Source organism: Pogona vitticeps, chromosome 5 (assembly GCF_051106095.1).
Source record: "Pogona vitticeps strain Pit_001003342236 chromosome 5, PviZW2.1, whole genome shotgun sequence".
Taxonomy (NCBI): Eukaryota; Metazoa; Chordata; class Lepidosauria; order Squamata; family Agamidae; genus Pogona; species Pogona vitticeps.
This window is the reverse complement of record NC_135787.1, coordinates 119,490,279-119,507,887: the sequence shown is the minus strand read 5'-3', so window position 1 is coordinate 119,507,887 and position 17,609 is coordinate 119,490,279. Positions and strand designations below refer to the sequence as shown.

Below are 17,609 nucleotides of genomic sequence, written 5' to 3'. Positions count from 1 at the left end.
TAGCCAAGGGTGCCCTCTAGCTTCTTTCACTCTCCAACTCAATGCCCTCCTCATAGAACTGGCAATGCTATCAAAACTGAACTGAATAGAATGACCATGTGCAGTACACACACACACACACACACACACACACAAACACACGCACACGCACGCACACGCACACGCACACACCATTCACCATTCAGGAGCTCCAAAACACAGAAACAACATACTGTTGGTTCATTTCAACATTTCCCTGGTTTCCTTTTACTTGTATGAAAATGTATGAAGCAGATTTTTGGAGTGTACTGCTGCATATTTTAAAAGCAGAGTGCATTTTTCTAAAGAGAGTATTATTGGGTAGTTGCTGCAACCATTAAGCAGTGTGAGGCCCTTGCCTCAGGTGATAGATGTTTGGGGGGGGGGGAGTGATGGCAGTCTCTCAGCTGTTCTAACTAAATTATTTCTCTTTTTTAGGTCCATACGAGCATGTCCTGGGTACCTTAAACAAGCCCACAGCTTTTGACATGAGTCATTTACCAGTTCTGAAACGAGAGTCCACTGTCAATTCAGTCAGCTCCCTATGGATGGATTACAGAGACAGCACCATCTTGGCCTCGGCCTCAAGGAGCAACATATTTTGGGGCAATCCCAATCTTTGTTAGTGTTGCAGAAGCCTCTTTGAAACATCGCCCGAACAAGTAGTCACCCCTTCCATTAATTTAAGCTGAAATGGAAGCAATTTATCATTCAGTGCCTAAGAAAAATCAAATGCCGAAGTGATGTCCTATCCCAGAGCTCTGAAGAGTTGATTTTTTGGACAACAGATCCCAGAATTCCTGAGCCACTATGCTGGTCTGGGGATTCTGGGAGTTGTTGTTCAAAATAGCTGTTTCCAAACTGAGCCATAACAATAGAACTTGGGGTGAAGGAGATTGAAATCCAAGCAATGAAGATCATGAGGTGATCTTTTGCCAGATTCTATCTTTCAACTTAATCTAGCTTGAGGAAAGACGGGGGGAAGGGGGAGAGACCAAGGTATGCCACTAGGAGTCTCTTTGGAGGGAATCTGGTGAACTAAATAAATATATTTCCAGAGACATGGCTTTGTTAGTTTCTTGTAATTAAATCAACAAAGAACCATGTGGCATATTAAAAATGCCCATTATTTATTATGACATAAACTTCCAAGCTATGGTTTTTCCAGTAGTAATGTATGGAAGTGAGAGCTGGACCATAAAGAAGGCTGACCACCAAAGAATTGATGCTTTTGAATTGTGGTGCTGGAGGAGACTCTTTGAGAGTCCCCTGGACTGCAAGGAGAACAAACCGATCCATTTTGAAGGAAATCAACCCTGAGTGCTCACTGGAAAGACAGATCCTGAAGCTGAGGCTCCAATACTTTGGCCATCTCATGAGATGAGAAGACTCCCTGGAAAAGACCCTGATCTTGGGAAAGTGTGAAGGCAAGAGGAGAAGGGGATGACAGAGGATGAGATAGTTGGACATTGTCACCAAAGCTACCAACATGAATTTGACCCAACTTCCACGGGGTCACGAAGAGTCGGACACGACTAAACAACAACAAGCTTGCAAGGGTTATAGTCCACTTCATCAAATGCATTAGATGGTATACTGAGTCATACATTCACATGTTTGAGGGAGAAGATTGGGGGAGAACAGGTCAGAGGGAGATGAGACACAGAGAATAAAGGCTATGACAGGTATGTTATTAACAAAGCCAGGAATAATAAGAAAAGCAATTGTATTTAGATTTGTACATCAACAGCACAACTGAAAACTGTTCTGGTACGAAATAAGCATTTGATTGTGTTTGGTATTTTTCAGAAAGCAGGAAATGAGGAAGGAACTGATAGAAAGTTGACTACCTTTTAAGGATGAAGGGAGTTTGTAGGGAGATTTGATGAGCTGAGCTTGACAGGATTATGGAGGGTAAAGAAGAATTTTCAGAGTAAGTTCGCCAGATTCTGAAAATATTATCTTTTCAGATTACAGTTCCCATAATACCCCAGCTGTCTGAGCTAGTGGCTATGCTGGCTGGGGGCTGCTGAGAATTGTAGCAAAATAATAATAATATTTCTAAGCTCGACCCCAAAGTGCATTTGACTCATGGATTTAATTGCCCCACCATGTGACAATGGTGATTGGGGTAGAAGAGTGCTAGAGAATATCATGAAACCTAAAAGATCTCAATGACACGTGCAGTGGTTCCCAACCTTGGGTCTCCAGATATTATTGGACTAAAAATCCCAGAAATATTGGCCAGCACAGCTTGTGGTGAAGGCTTCTGGGAGTTTGAGTCCAAGAACATCTTGAGGTCCAAGGTTGGCAACATTTGAGCTAGAGGCATTTCCCTGTGTGCCTTTATTTAAATCCTGGCAATGCCTGACTGGCCACAATAAGAATCAGACTGCTGGGCTAGAAGAAGGACCCCGAACCGAAGGGGAAGAAAAGAGACTTTGCCAATAAACACATGAAGAAAGTTCTTTAAATAAAGAAATAAATCCAGCAGGGCTTTTAGAGACATCCTGGCTCATGCTATATAGTTGGAACTACATAGTGCCACAGGTTGAGCAAGTACTGAGTCATTCAGTACACTGTTTTTCCCCTATTAAGTGTAATTGTAATTAATGGAATTTATACCAGGTAAAGAGGAAGGAGTATTATGGTGAAGCAGCCATTGTGAAATAGTCTAGCTGACAATATGTAGTAGAAGGAAACTTTGCACCATCAGCCATCAAGCCTCAGAAAGAGCAACTGAAACAATCTCGCAATCTAAAACAATGTACAGCTTATTAAAATTATAACCCTTTGTCTAAACAGGCAAACTCAAGTTCTTTGAGAAACTCTAATTTCAAGGATTTGGGGGGGGGGGGGGGGAGATCCCTGACACCAGGCACAAATGCCTACATAATACTGTTAAATTAAAATGAGCATACTGATTTTTGGAAAGTATTTCATTTTTTGATATCACCCAACAATGCCAGTAGATATCAGAATATTCTGGAATGAGCAGAGCATTCAAGCTGGCAGGGAGTGGGGGAAGTGTGAATCAAGATCCAGTGGATATTTCTGCTGGATCTGGCTATTTATTTATTTATTTATTTATTTATTTATTTATTTATTTATTTATTTATTTATTTATTTATTTAGTTAGTTAGTTAGTTAGTTAGTTAGTTAGTTAGTTAGTTAGTTAGTTAGTTAGTTAGTTAGTTAGTTAGTTAGTTAGTTAGTTACAGTAGTTAAAATATTTTTGTCCCACCTTTCTCCTTAAAAGGACCCAAGATGGCTCACATCATTTAAATAGAGTATTTAAATGCTAAAAATAGTAATTCTACAAATATTTAAAAAGAATTAAACAAGTATTCTATTAAAATGGCAAATAAAATCAGTATTAAAACACATTTAAAACAACAGAGCACAACAATCCATTTAAAACCCCTTTCTGACCACCAGTCAGTAAGGAAAAGCCTGCCTGAAGAGAAAGGTCTTTGCCTGCTTGCGAAAGGACAGCAAAGATGGGGCCAGCCTGGACTCCAGTGGGAGGGAGTTCCAAAGTCTGGGAGCAGCAACAGAGAAGGCCCTGTCTCCTGTGTCCCCAACAAACACACTGTGAGGGTGGTGGGACTGAGAGAAAAGCCTCCCCTGATGATCTTAATGCCCAGGCAGGCTGATAGAGGGAGATGTGGCCTTTTGGATAGCTTGGACCCAAGTCGTTTAGGACTTTATAGGTTAAAACCAGCACTTGGAATTGTGGCTGGAAATGGATCAGCAGCCAGTGGAGCTGCTATAACAGAGGAGTTATATGTTTCCTGTAACTAGCCCCAGTTAACAACCTGACTGTAACATTTTGGAACCTTTGGAGTTTCTGAACAATTTTCAAAGGCAGCCCTGCATAGAGCATGTTACAGAGGTGTAACTAGGGGATGTGTCATGGTGGCCAGATCAGACCTCTCAGTTTCTGTCGAAATGAGCAATCTCCTCCATCCTGCAGCCCTTCTTGTGCTTGGAGCATAGCAGTGCCCTCCAAAAAAATGCCCTGGGAACCAATTTTGTCTCCTCCTTATAAATACCAATAATACTTATGTGCCATCAAGTCAATTCTAATTTATGGCAAGCCTTTCCAGGATTTTCTAGTGTACTCAGAAGTCATTGACCACTCCCTTCCTCTGAGGCTGCTCTGGGACTTCACAGTTTGCCCAAGATTAGACAGCCTGGCTCATCCTGCAGGAGGCACAGTGGGGAATTGGACTCTCAGTGTCTGATACCCAGCTCACGGAGCTATCCCGCCAGCTCCCTCTCTCCCTATTCAAACTAAATCTAGAGCAGATTTTTGACACTATGAAGGACAGCCACAGGAGAGTTGGGGGGGAGAAAGTCCTAATTCTCCTGGTGTTTGGTATTCAAATCTTGTCTTCGATCTTTTTCCATTTAGTCCATTAGTTCATTATACAGTGGTGCCCCGCATAGCGATGATTAATCCATTCCGGATTAATCATTGCTATCCGGAAACATCGCAATGCGGGGGGAACCCCATAGAAAAGCATTAAACTTCGTTTAATGCATTCCAATGGGGCGAAAACTCACCGTTATGCGAAGATCCGCCATAGCGCCGCCATTTTCGCTGCCTCGGTAAGAGAAGAAATCGTGCAAAAATGGTTGCAGTGGCCATTTTGCGCACCCGGCGGCCATTTTGGAACCGCCGATCAGCTGTTCTGCAAACATTGCAATGCGAAGATTGGTAAGCAAAACGCTTACTGATCATCGCAATGCAATGTTTAGGCTATTAAAATATTGCAATGCGATCGCATTAGCGATCCAAAAAAATAGATCGCTATGTGGATTCGTCGTTAAATGGTGCGCTCGTTATGCGAGGCACCACTGTACTTCTAGGACACAGTCTTTCAGTAATTGCCTGTAACTGAATTGAGCCGTACTAAACCCACTGGAGCTCACAGGATAGCTCGGTGGTTTAGGGATCTGGCTGCAGAGCCAGAGGTTGGGAGTCCGATTCCCCACTGTGTCTCTTGCAAGAAGAGCCAACCTGTGTAGCCATGGCCAAGATGCACAGTCCCAGTGTTTTCTCAGAAGAAGGGAATGGTAAATCGTTTGTGAGCGATCTCTACCTATGAAACCCTGAGAAGGATGGTAAAAGGTAAAGGTAAAGGTTCCCCTTGACATTTTTTGTCCAGTTGTGTTCGACTCTAGGGGGCGGTGCTCATCCCCGTTTCCAAGCCATAGAGCCAGCGTTTTTTGTCCGAAGACAATCTTCCGTGGTCACATGGCCAGTGCGACTTAGACACAGAACGCTGTTACCTTCCCACCAAGGTGATCCCTATTGATCTACTTGCATTTACATGCTTTTGAGCCGCTAGGTTGGCAGGAGCTGGGACAAAGCGACAGAAGCTCACTCCATCGTGTGGATTCGATCTTACGACTGCTGGTCTTCTGAACTTGCAGCACAGAGGCTTCTGCAGTTTTACCCACTGTGCCACCACGCCACGTGAGAAGGGTGGCCTTAAGTCAAAAATGACTCAACAACATATGATTATTTATCGTTTTTTCTTAGACCCAATATTGCAACCTTAAATTATCGTTACACTGTAGGATTTGAATACAGAGATCATATGCCTTTTGAGTCACAGAACTGCCACCCATATTAAGTAATCATTAATGTTTCTTTTGCAGTGTAGAATAGAGATGGGCACAAACTGCTGGTTTGGTGGATCGTACCAGTTCGTCCCTTGGAGAACAGGTGTTTGGGCATTCCCCAGGCCTGCCTCCTCCAGCAGGCAGCCACTCAGAGGCAGTGCCTGGAGTAGGCAAAGTAGGGAAGCCATTGCGCTGCCTTTGACCGGGCACTCCCCAGAGGAAGCAGGATTGGGAAGCACCAAACACCTGTTTGTCCAAAGAAAGAACTATCTCCCTTCTGCACTATCTCTAGTGCAGAAGGGAGGGGATTGGAGAGCAGAATTTATGAAAGAAAAATAGGTTTGTTGACAGATACCCAACTCATTGTTTGCTTATGCAGTCCACAAACTAACAAACTTTTCCAAGAAGATGAAAGCCAGCCATCCTGCTGAGATGGAATGGTTAAAAGAGCATATATGGAGGTTGTAGCAGCCCATCTTTATTTATCTCAATGTACACTTGGTATTTTTATCCAGAGACTGGCAGTAATTTACTTTCAGTCCCTGTGATAAATTGAATTTCTGCTCAGGACCAGGAAAGGATCATTTTTCTTTTCCTTTCATGCTGAAATAAGCAGCAATGCATGAGAAATGTTCCATCACTTCTTTAGTATATGAAATAACAATGAGCCGCCAAGAGCCAAACTTAATATATCTGGGTACTTACAACACTGTTCCGGTGGCTTTTCTTATGATTTTAAACTGAATAGATGAATCACTGACAAATTCGATGTCATAGCTGGTGTCCTCAGCAGCAAGAGGTGGGGATTCAATCTTGAGGGGAACTTCAAACCGAAGGTTGTTCGGATCATAGATCTGTTTCCAAATTGGAGATGAAAAATAAATAGCAGATTCTCCTAAGACCGTAAGGAGAGCCCTTGCTGGATTAGACCTGTGTGAGGGGTGGTCAACAGAGGCTATTCTGATACTATTCAACTGCAACTTCCATCACCCCTCTCCATTAACTATGCTAATTAGGGATTATAGTAATTGTAGTCTAACACAGTGGTTCTTAACCTTTTTGAAAGAAACGCCCTCTTGAGCCATTGAGGAAGTTATCATCGCCCCCCTCCCCATGGTGATGATATCTTATCTATCTATCTATCTATCTATCTATCTATCTATCTATCTATCTATCTATCTATCTATCTATCTATCTATCTATCTATCTATCTATCTATCTATCTATCTATCTATCTATCTATCTATCTATCTATTTATTTATTTATTTATTTATTTAAGACACTTAAATCCAATGATCCCTGAAAACAAAATTAAATTCCAAGAAAATGAAATGCCCCCCGAAAAGTAACATTTTATGATTTAGTTGCAAGTGAATTTTAAGATGCAAAAAGAAATATAAAAAGGGCATAAAAACAAATGCAGGAACTAAAAATTTCAAGACAAAAAGTCTGGAACTAAATTAAAATTGGAGGAAAATATATATTCATTCACACTGTAAAAAGGCTGCAGCCACCTCCACAGGTTTGGCTTGCTCCAGCGCCCCCCTACTGCCCCCCTTCTGCTCCAGCGCCCCCATGCCGCCCCTTTTAGTTCTACCGCCCCCCTGAAAAATGAAATCGCCCCCTGGGGGGCATTACTGCCCACGTTAAGAACCACTGGTCTAACATATGGAAGGCTACAGTTGCCTGGATATGTTCTATAACAGTGGTCCCCAACCTTGGGCCTCCAGATGTTCTTGGACTACAGCTCCCAGAAGCCTTCACCACCACCTCTGCTGTCCAGGATTTCTGGGAGTTGAAGTCCAAGAACATCTGGAGACCCAAGGTTGGGGACCACTGTTCTATAAGACCCCATTTCCCACATTTACCAACACAGATGTCCATCAGAACTCTCTAAACAAGGCCTGAGGGTGGTAGCACCCTTCTGTTCATCTTCCCCAGCATACTGCCTCTGGTGCTAGAGGTAATACATAACCATTATGTCCAGTAAGTATTGTTGTTTGTTGTTTAGTCGTTTAGTTGTGTCTGACTCTTTGTGACTCCATGGACCAGAGCACGCCAGATTACTCATAGCCTTCTCCTTCATGGCTGGCTGCTATGACATCCCTGATATCAATGATATGGTTTTTCTACCTTTCTCTCACCTTAAACCTGACTCTGTCTTTTGTCTGAAATTCCACATCCACTGCAATTTGAGAAATGTCATTCCCATAGGGCGAAGCGGTCCCGTGTCTCGAGAGACGCAACCTGAAAAACAGGCACAGGCATTTTTTAATTCATGCCATATTGTGTGCAAAAAAGACAGATACAATGAAACAGAGGGGAAAAGATTGGCCATCTCAACCCTTAGCAAACAACATATTGAAACAAAAGAATATACACCACTGCTTTAAGTCACTTGTGCAAAGTGGTCTATAAAGCAATTTGCGGTCAACTCATGCAGGGTGGAATTTGAATCCAGGCTCATCAAGGCCAGGACCAAATTCTCTTTGCAGGACTTAAGAACTGAGCTGCTCCTTTGAATGGATGGTGCTCCAATGAGCTGGGGAAAGTGGTTCATTGCTACTCTGTAACCTTTTGTTCATTCAAGTAACTGTATTGTGAAAATCAAACGGCACATGATGTCATGGGCCAGCGTGAATTCCTAGAGCAAACTTGTGATCATTTGTTGCACACAGAAATCACACAGATCACTACACCCATGCGATGTTGCACTCCACTTTTCCTCAACAGCGTCCTGTTCCTTGTTATGACAGTTAAGCATCACATAGCTACTAATGTGTTCTATTGAAAGTTCTACTCTCTTGCCACTTAGAATTGAATTGTAAGCTGCTGTTCCTAAAAAGATTCCCGCCATGAGCAGAAGGGACTCTGATCCAGTGGGAATTTCTGGTGGGGAGGAAGCTGGTTTTCATTAATCTTCTCTCCTCTCTTTTTTTGTCGTGCCACCCACCCCCCCAACCCAGCAGAGCAGATTTAAAGAATGTGAAGGGAAAGGGAGCTGGTAACCTTTGCCTCTTTGACCCTTTTGGTGAACAGATCTCCACTCAGAGAATCTTAGAATCCCACCTTCCACTTGTAATGGTGCTCCATCTAGGGACACCAGTGTACAGTACACATATGCAAAGCTCCATAAGAGCAGAAATTGCTGTTAATAGAAAGGACTCTTCCCTAGATGTAGTGCAACATATAAGTGAGCCTTTCTCTGAGGTGGAGAAGAATAGGCTATCCCTAGTCACAAGCCACAGTTTTCACAAAAGGAGCTCTTGCTTCAGCAAGAACAGAAACAAAAGCCAAATGCTTTGGTGCCTTTACAACTAACATATTTGTTTCAATTTGAGTTTTCATGGATTACAATCCACTTGGTACTCTTTGCATGCAAACCCTAGGCGTTATGCTTGAAACCTATCCTGTGGCCGTAGCAACAAAAGTGCACCAAGAAAGTAGCCCATCTGCCCAGTCACCTTCATTTCCAGATACAAATTGCTCTAGATAATTTCCAAATAATTTATCTTGGTTACAGACTCCGCAAAGAGATGGTTATTCTGGGTTTTGCGTTGACTCATAAACATTTAAATGGGTTTAGCTACTGTTTCTCAGCACAGATGTGTGCAGTGCTTCTTTGTAGAACAGTTACAGGGCAATCAAGGGCCAGGCATGTGGGGTCCCACCCACAATAGTGGAATGAGGTGTCCCTCCCCCATGAAAGTCACAATAAATAAAATAGTAAATATGCAAAGAAGGGAAGGGAAGAAGAAATAATCCATTTCAGGTTACCTCCAGCCCTTTGCTGTCTTTTCAGGTTTTCCAGTCACTGAATAACCAGATGGGCCATCATTGCCTGCAGCACAAGCCTGAGCCAAAACTGAGACAGAAGAAAGAACGTCAACAAATGAAAGAGTGCAAGGGCCAGAATCCTGTTGAGGATACACAAGAGGAGCTGGGCATGCTATTTCCCCCCCTCCAGTGAGCTGCCCTTCATGTTTCCGGTCTTACACCGCTTGTAGAATTGGGAAAGTCCTTGGCATGCAGTGCTTCCCAAGAGGATCAGGGCCACAATATTTGTGCTTTCTCCCAACTCACAAAGAAAGAAGCAGCTAACGTTCTGTAGGTCCCAAACTTGCCATCAAGGGACACAATTTCACAGAGGGGATGCCGGTGGGAGGCAAAAGCTATGTCCAAACATTCTGTGTATTGATCAGATACACCAGTGCTTTTGAAACTTCTGGAATTCGATATTTGATGTGGGAGATATCCATGCCTGCCTTTCCCTCACTTCCAAGTCACTCTTGACAGAAAGGTCAATGGATGACATTGGCCAAGTCCCCATAGCATCACAGGGACAATGGCAGAAGCCTTGGCCCCACTCCAGCAGCCTCCCTTTGCCTGTCTGATCTCACACTGCTTGCAAGATGGGTTGCATAACAGAAGGCCTGCGGGGATGGGGAGATGCTTGCATGATCATCCTGACGCTCTCAATAGGACACTGGCCATTGTCTCAGTTGGAATGAGGGAAAGGCCACCCAGAAATCAATTACTTAAAGGAAAGGAAACCAAATTAATTCCTTGCTGGGTGTTACTACACAGCTATTGTTATGCTTCTGGAAGTTGTGCCCCTGCTTATTGCAAGTGAGTTCCATTATCTGCATTTAATTTAGCAGTGTACCACGCTGGTTATTGTCTTTAAGAGGAGCAAGCATGTTGATACTGCATAAAGATTAAATTCCACATGAGGCAACTATAGAGGTGAAGGTATCGTTTGCAGAAACCTTCCTAACAATTTTAAAACTAGACATTATTTCTGGCCATTAGCTCAATGTCCTGGAAACAAATTAACCTATCTATGCAGTTTGTGCCTTCATTAGATTTGTCTGAGTTACACATCTGGCTGCAGAGTCAGATGCTGGGAGCTATCTTCTTCACTGGGAGCAGAGCTAGCCTGTGTGGCCTTGGGCAAGCGGCACAGTCCCAGGATGCCCCCAGAAGAAGGGGATGGTCAGCCACTTCTCAGTACTTTCTACCCAGAAAACACTGGAAAGGGTTGCCGTAACTGAGAATTGCCTTGACAGCACATAATAATAATAACAATAATTATTATTCTGTAGGTTTCTGGTATGTGCAATTTTTCAGTACAGTCTATAAAGTGATTCACCTGCCCAGCTACTTACATAAGGATTATACATTCAGATGAACACACCATCAGTATGGATTTAGAGTGTGCCTGCATTAGAGAGTGAGAGCAGTTTGATACCACTTTGTCTCTCATGGCTCTATCTTGTGGGAGCCTGGGCTTTGTAGTTTGATGTACTTGGATATTTATCTTAGAAAGCTCCGGAGCTTGCCACTGAACTGTACCAAAGAATTCCAAGTAACTGAACAAACCAGAAATCCCAGTGTCCTATAGGGAGGAACCTGGCAGTTAAAGGCCAGAATCCTGGCGCACAGCTCCACCTGTATGACAGGAATGATGTCACCAACAGCAGCAGATGGCTGCTGCTGCTGCAAGACTTCTTTTTTCAGTTTCAAGCAATGAGACAAACTTCTGTCCATTCTACAGCTGAAAATGGAAGTCTTTAATCAGTGTACTCTACTGTCAGGAGCCACCACTCCCAATACGATTTCACTGCAAGTGATGATTGAACTGGTGTATAAACCTGCAATGGAGATACGCTCTACTACACTGATGTGAAGGATAAGGGACCCCCTGAGTCAGGCGGGCCAGTAGCACAAACCATGAATACATCTTGGCTAGGACACTGAGCCTGAATCCATTAACAAGGGATCCTCTAACCTAGTGACTCCCCAGCTGGGATGCGCCAGTGACTGCAGCATTCAGCAATGATAACTCCTGCTGTGCCTAATGGATTGCCAACTGTGCTTATAGTTGTAGAAGACAGTAATGCCTAATGAGAGGCAATGGTGAAGCCCAGCAACCCCACCGGGCCAGGCATAAGAAATTAGGCTTATAGAGAATATAAGAATCTATCCTGAGGAAAGCTACATTTTCAGACTATAGCTAGCAGAAGCTCTCAGCCAGCAAACTCAGGCTGAGAGCTGTAGTAAAAACAAGTAACTTTTCCAGCTGCTGCTAAGAAGCCAGTTTCCACCATAGTCATTGGAACAAGCTGTCTGTTCTCTGGGATCTGTCCAAGCTGTTAAAGGGCTGCTTCCCACCCACCCAAATTTCCTGACTGCATCTTTAAACAGAGCTTTAAACAATTGGTTGGATTTATTAAAAAAGGTATTGTTGATTATTTTGGTTACAAAAAACCTTTGAAGAGGAAAATGACAAAAATCACCTTACATGACCTCCTTCAGATTAGGCATCCTTCAGTCTCAAGAGACTATGGTAACATGCTCTGTATGGAGGACTTGGAACAGCATTTAGTGTGGCTGAGAAGGCCAATTTGAGAGTGACAATCCCTCCAAACTGAAAACAATCTACCCCCTGTCCAGTTCCCTGGTTTTGCTAGTTCTGGGACTGCCTCTTTGCATTGACTTGCTTGACAAGGGTCTCACCAGCAGCCATTCTCATGACGTGCCCAAGCCAACGTAGATATCACTGTTTCAGTAATGTATATATGCTAAAAATTCCAGCTCGTTCTAGGACTACTCTGTCTGGAACTTTGTCCTGCCAGGTGATACCAAAAATCCATCGGAGGCAATGCATATGGAAGGTGTTCAGCTTCCTCTCCTGCTGTACACAAAGGGTCCAGGACTCACTGCAGTACAGGAGTGTGCTCAGGACACAGGCTCTATAGACCTGGATCTTGGTATGTGTCATCAGCTTCTTATTGAGCCATACTCACTTTGTGAGTCTAGAGAACATGGTAGCTGTTTTGCCAATGCGTTTATCCAGCTCGACATCTAAAGGGAGGGTGTCAGAGATCGTTGAGCCAAGGTACACAAAGTCATGAACAACTTCCAATTCTTGTGTGGAGATGGTAATAGAGAGAGGTGAGTCCACGCCCTGGCCCATGACTTTTTTCTTCATGCTGATTGTTAGTTCAAAGTCTTGGCAGGCCTTGCTGAAACGATTCATGAGTTGTTGGAGGTCTTCAGCATAGTGGGCAACAATGGCTGCATCATCAGCAAAGAGGAAGTCTCGCATATACTTCAGTTGGACTTTGGTCTTTGCTCTCAATCTAGAGAGATTAAAGAGCTTTCCATCTGATCTAGTCCAGAGATAGACACCTTCTGTTGCAGTTCCAAAGGCATGCAATAAAAAAACAATAAGGCACAACAATCTATTTAAAAATCCAACTCAGGCAGCCAGTCATTGACTGAAAGTGTGACTGAAGAGAAAGGTTAGCCAAGGGCTGGTAACCAGAGTTGAGAATATCCTCCAGGTGCAAGATCATTAGGTGGGTCTCCCTTTATCAGCTGTGGAGAAGGTTGCGGAAGCCCTCTTGAGCTGAGTCCACCCAGTGAGCCCCCCACTCTTGCTCCTTATGGGGAGAGGATCCCTTGCCGGGGATAGGGCCAAATGCCGGTTCCCACACACACACACACACACACTGAGGATCTGGTCCTCTGTGCAAAAATGCCCCCAACTGCCACCAGTCAAATTGCAACGAAAGAATTAAAAAACACAGTCATTTCCCACCAACACTAGATTAGAAACTGTCGCCATGGCAGCCACTCCTTTAGTTAAAATGTCTTCCCATCCTAAAAAATGGGTGTTGTTTTGCCAAGACGACTTCTGGCATTGAAAAATTCAAAGCGTTAAGAAGCCGCATATGCTTTGAGAAAACATTGCAGAAATTCTTGACAAACACAATCTGTATAATGGCTTCCTGTTGTTCGGGTAATTCCACTTTAGCAGGAACCCAGTTTGATTTCGGGGAAAATTCCGGGGCATATTTAGCATAATGGTTAATTCCAGCCTGGTGTTAAGAATACTGTTCATTGTATCCCTCTCTGAAAACAGAAACAATTTGCTCTGAATGGGTGAAGAACATTTTCCATATTGTTTTTTTCCTCTGCACAACAGTGAGAGAAAGAGAGAGAGAATGACTATCCGGCATAATCTCAGTTCCCAGAGAAAATAACAATTGAGCATTTTAATTGTGCATCTGAACTGGCGCAGAAGCAGCAGAAACACCATCCGCCTGTGAAATTCATGAAAGCTGACATTGCCCACTAGCGGCTTCTGTTCAACAACATTGACTTGGGAAACACAGATGCTGAACACGTACTCAGTTACATGTAGAAGAGAGGATTCCTTTAAACCTCATAGATTTCAGGCAAAACTTTCTATGGGGCTGAGAGCCTTGTGCTATTCCCAAGCCAAAGTTTGGCCATCCCCATTTAAATGAGGGAAGGAGGAATCAGCCTAGGAGTGAGTGAGTGAGAGAGAGAGAGAGAGAGAGAGAGAGAGAAGAGGCTTTTACATTTCAGCTGCTAAAATCACTATGTTTTTGCACAGAGGTGGGGGGAAAAACATTTTCTGTCAAGGGCCACATTCCCCCAGCCTGATTTGCTGGGACCTGCCGATCCGAAATGGAAAAAGCCAGAGGACAGGACCGTCTATGTACCCAATCTTGTTCCTCCCACCCCCACCTCTGTCTACTGCTACCCCCCCCCACCCAATTTGGCCCAAAAAGACTTTACTGTACTTAAAAGGAATTCCCAGTGTCTTCAATATTTGCACTGCTTAAAGATAAGTACAATTAGAAATAGCAACAACAACTATCCCTACAACCCAGGTATATGAGTGTAAGGTTATTTGCATATCTTTTGTATTCAGCGCTTACATTTTAAGTTTCCCACTTACCTTCAGCAATGTACATTTTATTTAGCATTTAAATTAGTCTCATTTAACTTTAATGAGGCTGTGTACATGTGAATGGGTTAGATTAGTCTCCTTCATATTTTTGGTCTCAGTCCAGAAAAAACATCTGCTTAATTTTATGCACAAGAGAATATCCCCACCTATACAACCAGCTTGTTTGGAAAGCTCCTTGTAGAGGAAAGCTCTCCTGGAAGCAGACAAACAGGTGCAATAAAGGGGCACTCTGTGTGCTGACACTTCCTCGCCTACATCTGAGAGTGAGTAAACAAATCAAAAATGTTACTTGCCGTTGAGAGACCTGATATAACAACCACTTGGCAGGGTTACACAATGCACTGAAATTAACTACCCTTTGCCAATTTGGAAAGCTTGCTTGGCAAGTAAATGCTCCAAACCTGTGTGCTTCATATTATTAACCAGTCCCTATGCAAAGAATTTGCATTCTTTCTTTTGCAGCAGTATTGTTTCCCCCCAGAAGCTGGAACCCTCTTTGCAACACTAACCTCTGGGAGACATAAGATGCTGTGCATCACCCTTTCCTAGCAAGATAACTGTTGCAGTAAACCTCCCAACAGCCAAATTGCATTGGCTGAGCCTCATACAAATTTGCAACCCAACACAGAGAAAGATTGTGAAGGGTTGCTCTGCAGGTCAGTGGAAGGGTTGCTTCTGTAGATTGACATCATCTCTATTAGCCTGCCCTGGAGTCTTATCTGCAGCAAATTCACTTACTTCCACTGGCAGAAAGTCCTTGGAACATGGACTTTGTCATCAGCAGCCAGCACTAGGGAATAACATGTAATGAGTAACATACGTACATGGGAATCCATCCCTTCGGGGTCAAGGAAGGTAAAAGTGGCTTTCTCAACCCAGAGGATCCAGGAGCAATGATACAACCTGCAGCAGTCCACTGCCACAAATGTCTGGCTAAGCCATGGCTTAGTTTCAGTGGCAATGGCAAGGCCACTGGATAACCTCTTTGGTTAACTCCTTTGGATAACCTTTTCAAGGTTATGTGCAAGAGTGTCCAACTACATCAGTGTTTTGCCTCCAAATAACTTGGTGTATTGCTGTGGATCAGCAATACATCAGCCAATATTAATTTATTATCGAGTTTCATTGGCACTCTGCCTTTTCTCCAGCAAGTTCAAGGTGGCATGCATTATTCCCTCGCTCTTCACCACAAAATTGTGAGGTAGGTCAGAGTGAGGAAGAGAGAGACTGTCCCAAAGGCTATTCAGTGGGTTTTGGAACGTGTACCTCAGAAGTCCTAGCCCAATATTTTAACTACTCTGACCACACTGGCCCTTAAAGGTCAGGCTCAGTCATTCTTGGCTGTTGAGGACAGGATATTTTGAAGATCACTCATTCATAGGGTTGCCATAAGCAGGAGGCAACTTGACAGCACATGACAAGAATAAATAAAACAGATTGTAGTCAATGGGGGCCCCCAACTATTTTTAAAAGCAATTCTTTGCAGTTTCTCTAAAAGTGACTAAATGTTTTTTTTAAATCCCACAATCTGGATGCTACAAGATACTGCCTGCAACTGCCTGCGATACAGAACATATTATTCCAATATACTTTTTTCTCATTTCAACACCAACAACTGTGTATGAAGCAATAGCAGGACCCTTTGAACCATGTAATATTCCTTCTCCACCATTTAAAAAGGCCCCACATCTCATAACAGAAACTAGTTAAGTTACCATTAAACCACAAAAAAGACAAAGTTCTGACTCTCTCATTTTCACCTCTGTGGTAATTTAATTATACCTTTGTTATTGGTCAAAGGGACTGACTTCCAAATAACTAGGTATTCATTAATAATTACCGCTAAGCTCTTATGTCTCATTGAAAACCTGGATATACCTGCCACAAGTCAATGCTTTGCCCAAACACTTGCTCTGCAGAAGAATTAAGACTACAGCTCACATCAACCTTGATCACTTCCTATGTTGGTTGAGGCTAATGGGGCCAGATGTTCAAACGTCTTGAGGGCACCAGGTCAAGGAAGAGTGGGGGAGAGGAACGGATGGTTCTGATACAATGGAATTAAACTATTAAATTCTGAACCTCTTACCTGCAAGTGCAATAGCAAGAAACCAGACTGTGTTTTTTCCCCCCATAGTTGACTTGGTTCACTTCAGGAACTTCAGCCATTGGACTTTATAAGCACAACTGTCTGGCAAGGGACCCAACCTTATCAGCAAGCTAACACATTGCAAATATCAGCACCTTTGCATGGTAAAGGAAGGTGCTTCTTTGCAGGTTACATAAGGTTAAAGAGTTGACACGTTGCAAATAACATTTGTAATTAACACTGACATCTTCACTGAAAGTAGAAAAAGCTGGTTAGATAACAGGAGACACAAGACTAACAAGAATACAGACCTGAAGCTTATTATGTATCTGAGTACAAATGGTGGGACAAACCCCACACCATAAACATTCCCCATTTTTCACACCCTACAATGCATTTGTTATGTGCCTTCAAGTCAGAATCAACTTAGAGCAACCCTAATAGGGGTTTTAAGGTAAGATATTTAAGGAGTAGTTTTACCAGTTCCACTTCCCTGCTGAGTTTCCATGGCTGAGCAGGGATTCAAATCCAGGCTTCCTGAGTCCTAGTTTGTTACTCTTGTACCACAATGGGTATACGGGGTGTATTTACAGTATTTTTTAATCACCCAAAATCAGTTTTGAACGATAATTCTCAAGACTGACTGCAAACAATGACGGTTTCAGCATAATTTCCAATTACAGCCTAACATCATTTTCTGCTGGGATTTAGGGGATGAAATGCAGTTTCATTCCTACCTAGAATGGACCAACCGAAATCAAACGGATTGAAAGATTGGTAGCTTGCATCCGACACATTTCAATGAGCCTAAACTGAGATGAGACTAATGATGGATTTAGGTCATGGAGTTGTCCGTTCATTTCCATGATGCTAGGTGCTCAAGGACACCAGTAGTGTTCCTTATTTACAAGGATGAGAAGCATCTTGCTGGGCTTCTTTCATCTTCTACAAGGATGTGATGGGGAAAATGAACTCCTCCCCCCAAAGTGTCTCTGTGCGTGTTTTAATTGGGCTCAAAAATCCTTTAGGGATTATAAAGACAATTCTGCCAGTTTTTGAGGGTTGTCCAGTTGCCCTGT

The 17,609-nt window shown here is 43.1% G+C and overlaps 1 protein-coding gene across 1 annotated transcript in view; it reads right to left on the bottom strand.

Annotated features, from left to right (window-relative positions):
- The window catches only part of LOC110080797 (sucrase-isomaltase, intestinal), an 87,921-nt gene extending 73,476 nt beyond the window's left edge, over nucleotides 1–14,445 (bottom strand). The window contains exons 1-4 of the mRNA XM_073002284.2: nucleotides 14,430–14,445; nucleotides 9,431–9,518; nucleotides 7,798–7,900; nucleotides 6,358–6,506 (exon numbers count right to left, since the gene is read on the bottom strand). Of these exons, the coding sequence (XP_072858385.2) occupies nucleotides 6,358–6,506; nucleotides 7,798–7,900; nucleotides 9,431–9,518; nucleotides 14,430–14,445 (356 nt within the window). The remainder of the gene's footprint in view (nucleotides 1–6,357; nucleotides 6,507–7,797; nucleotides 7,901–9,430; nucleotides 9,519–14,429) is intronic.
- Between the last annotated feature and the right edge of the window lie 3,164 nt (nucleotides 14,446–17,609).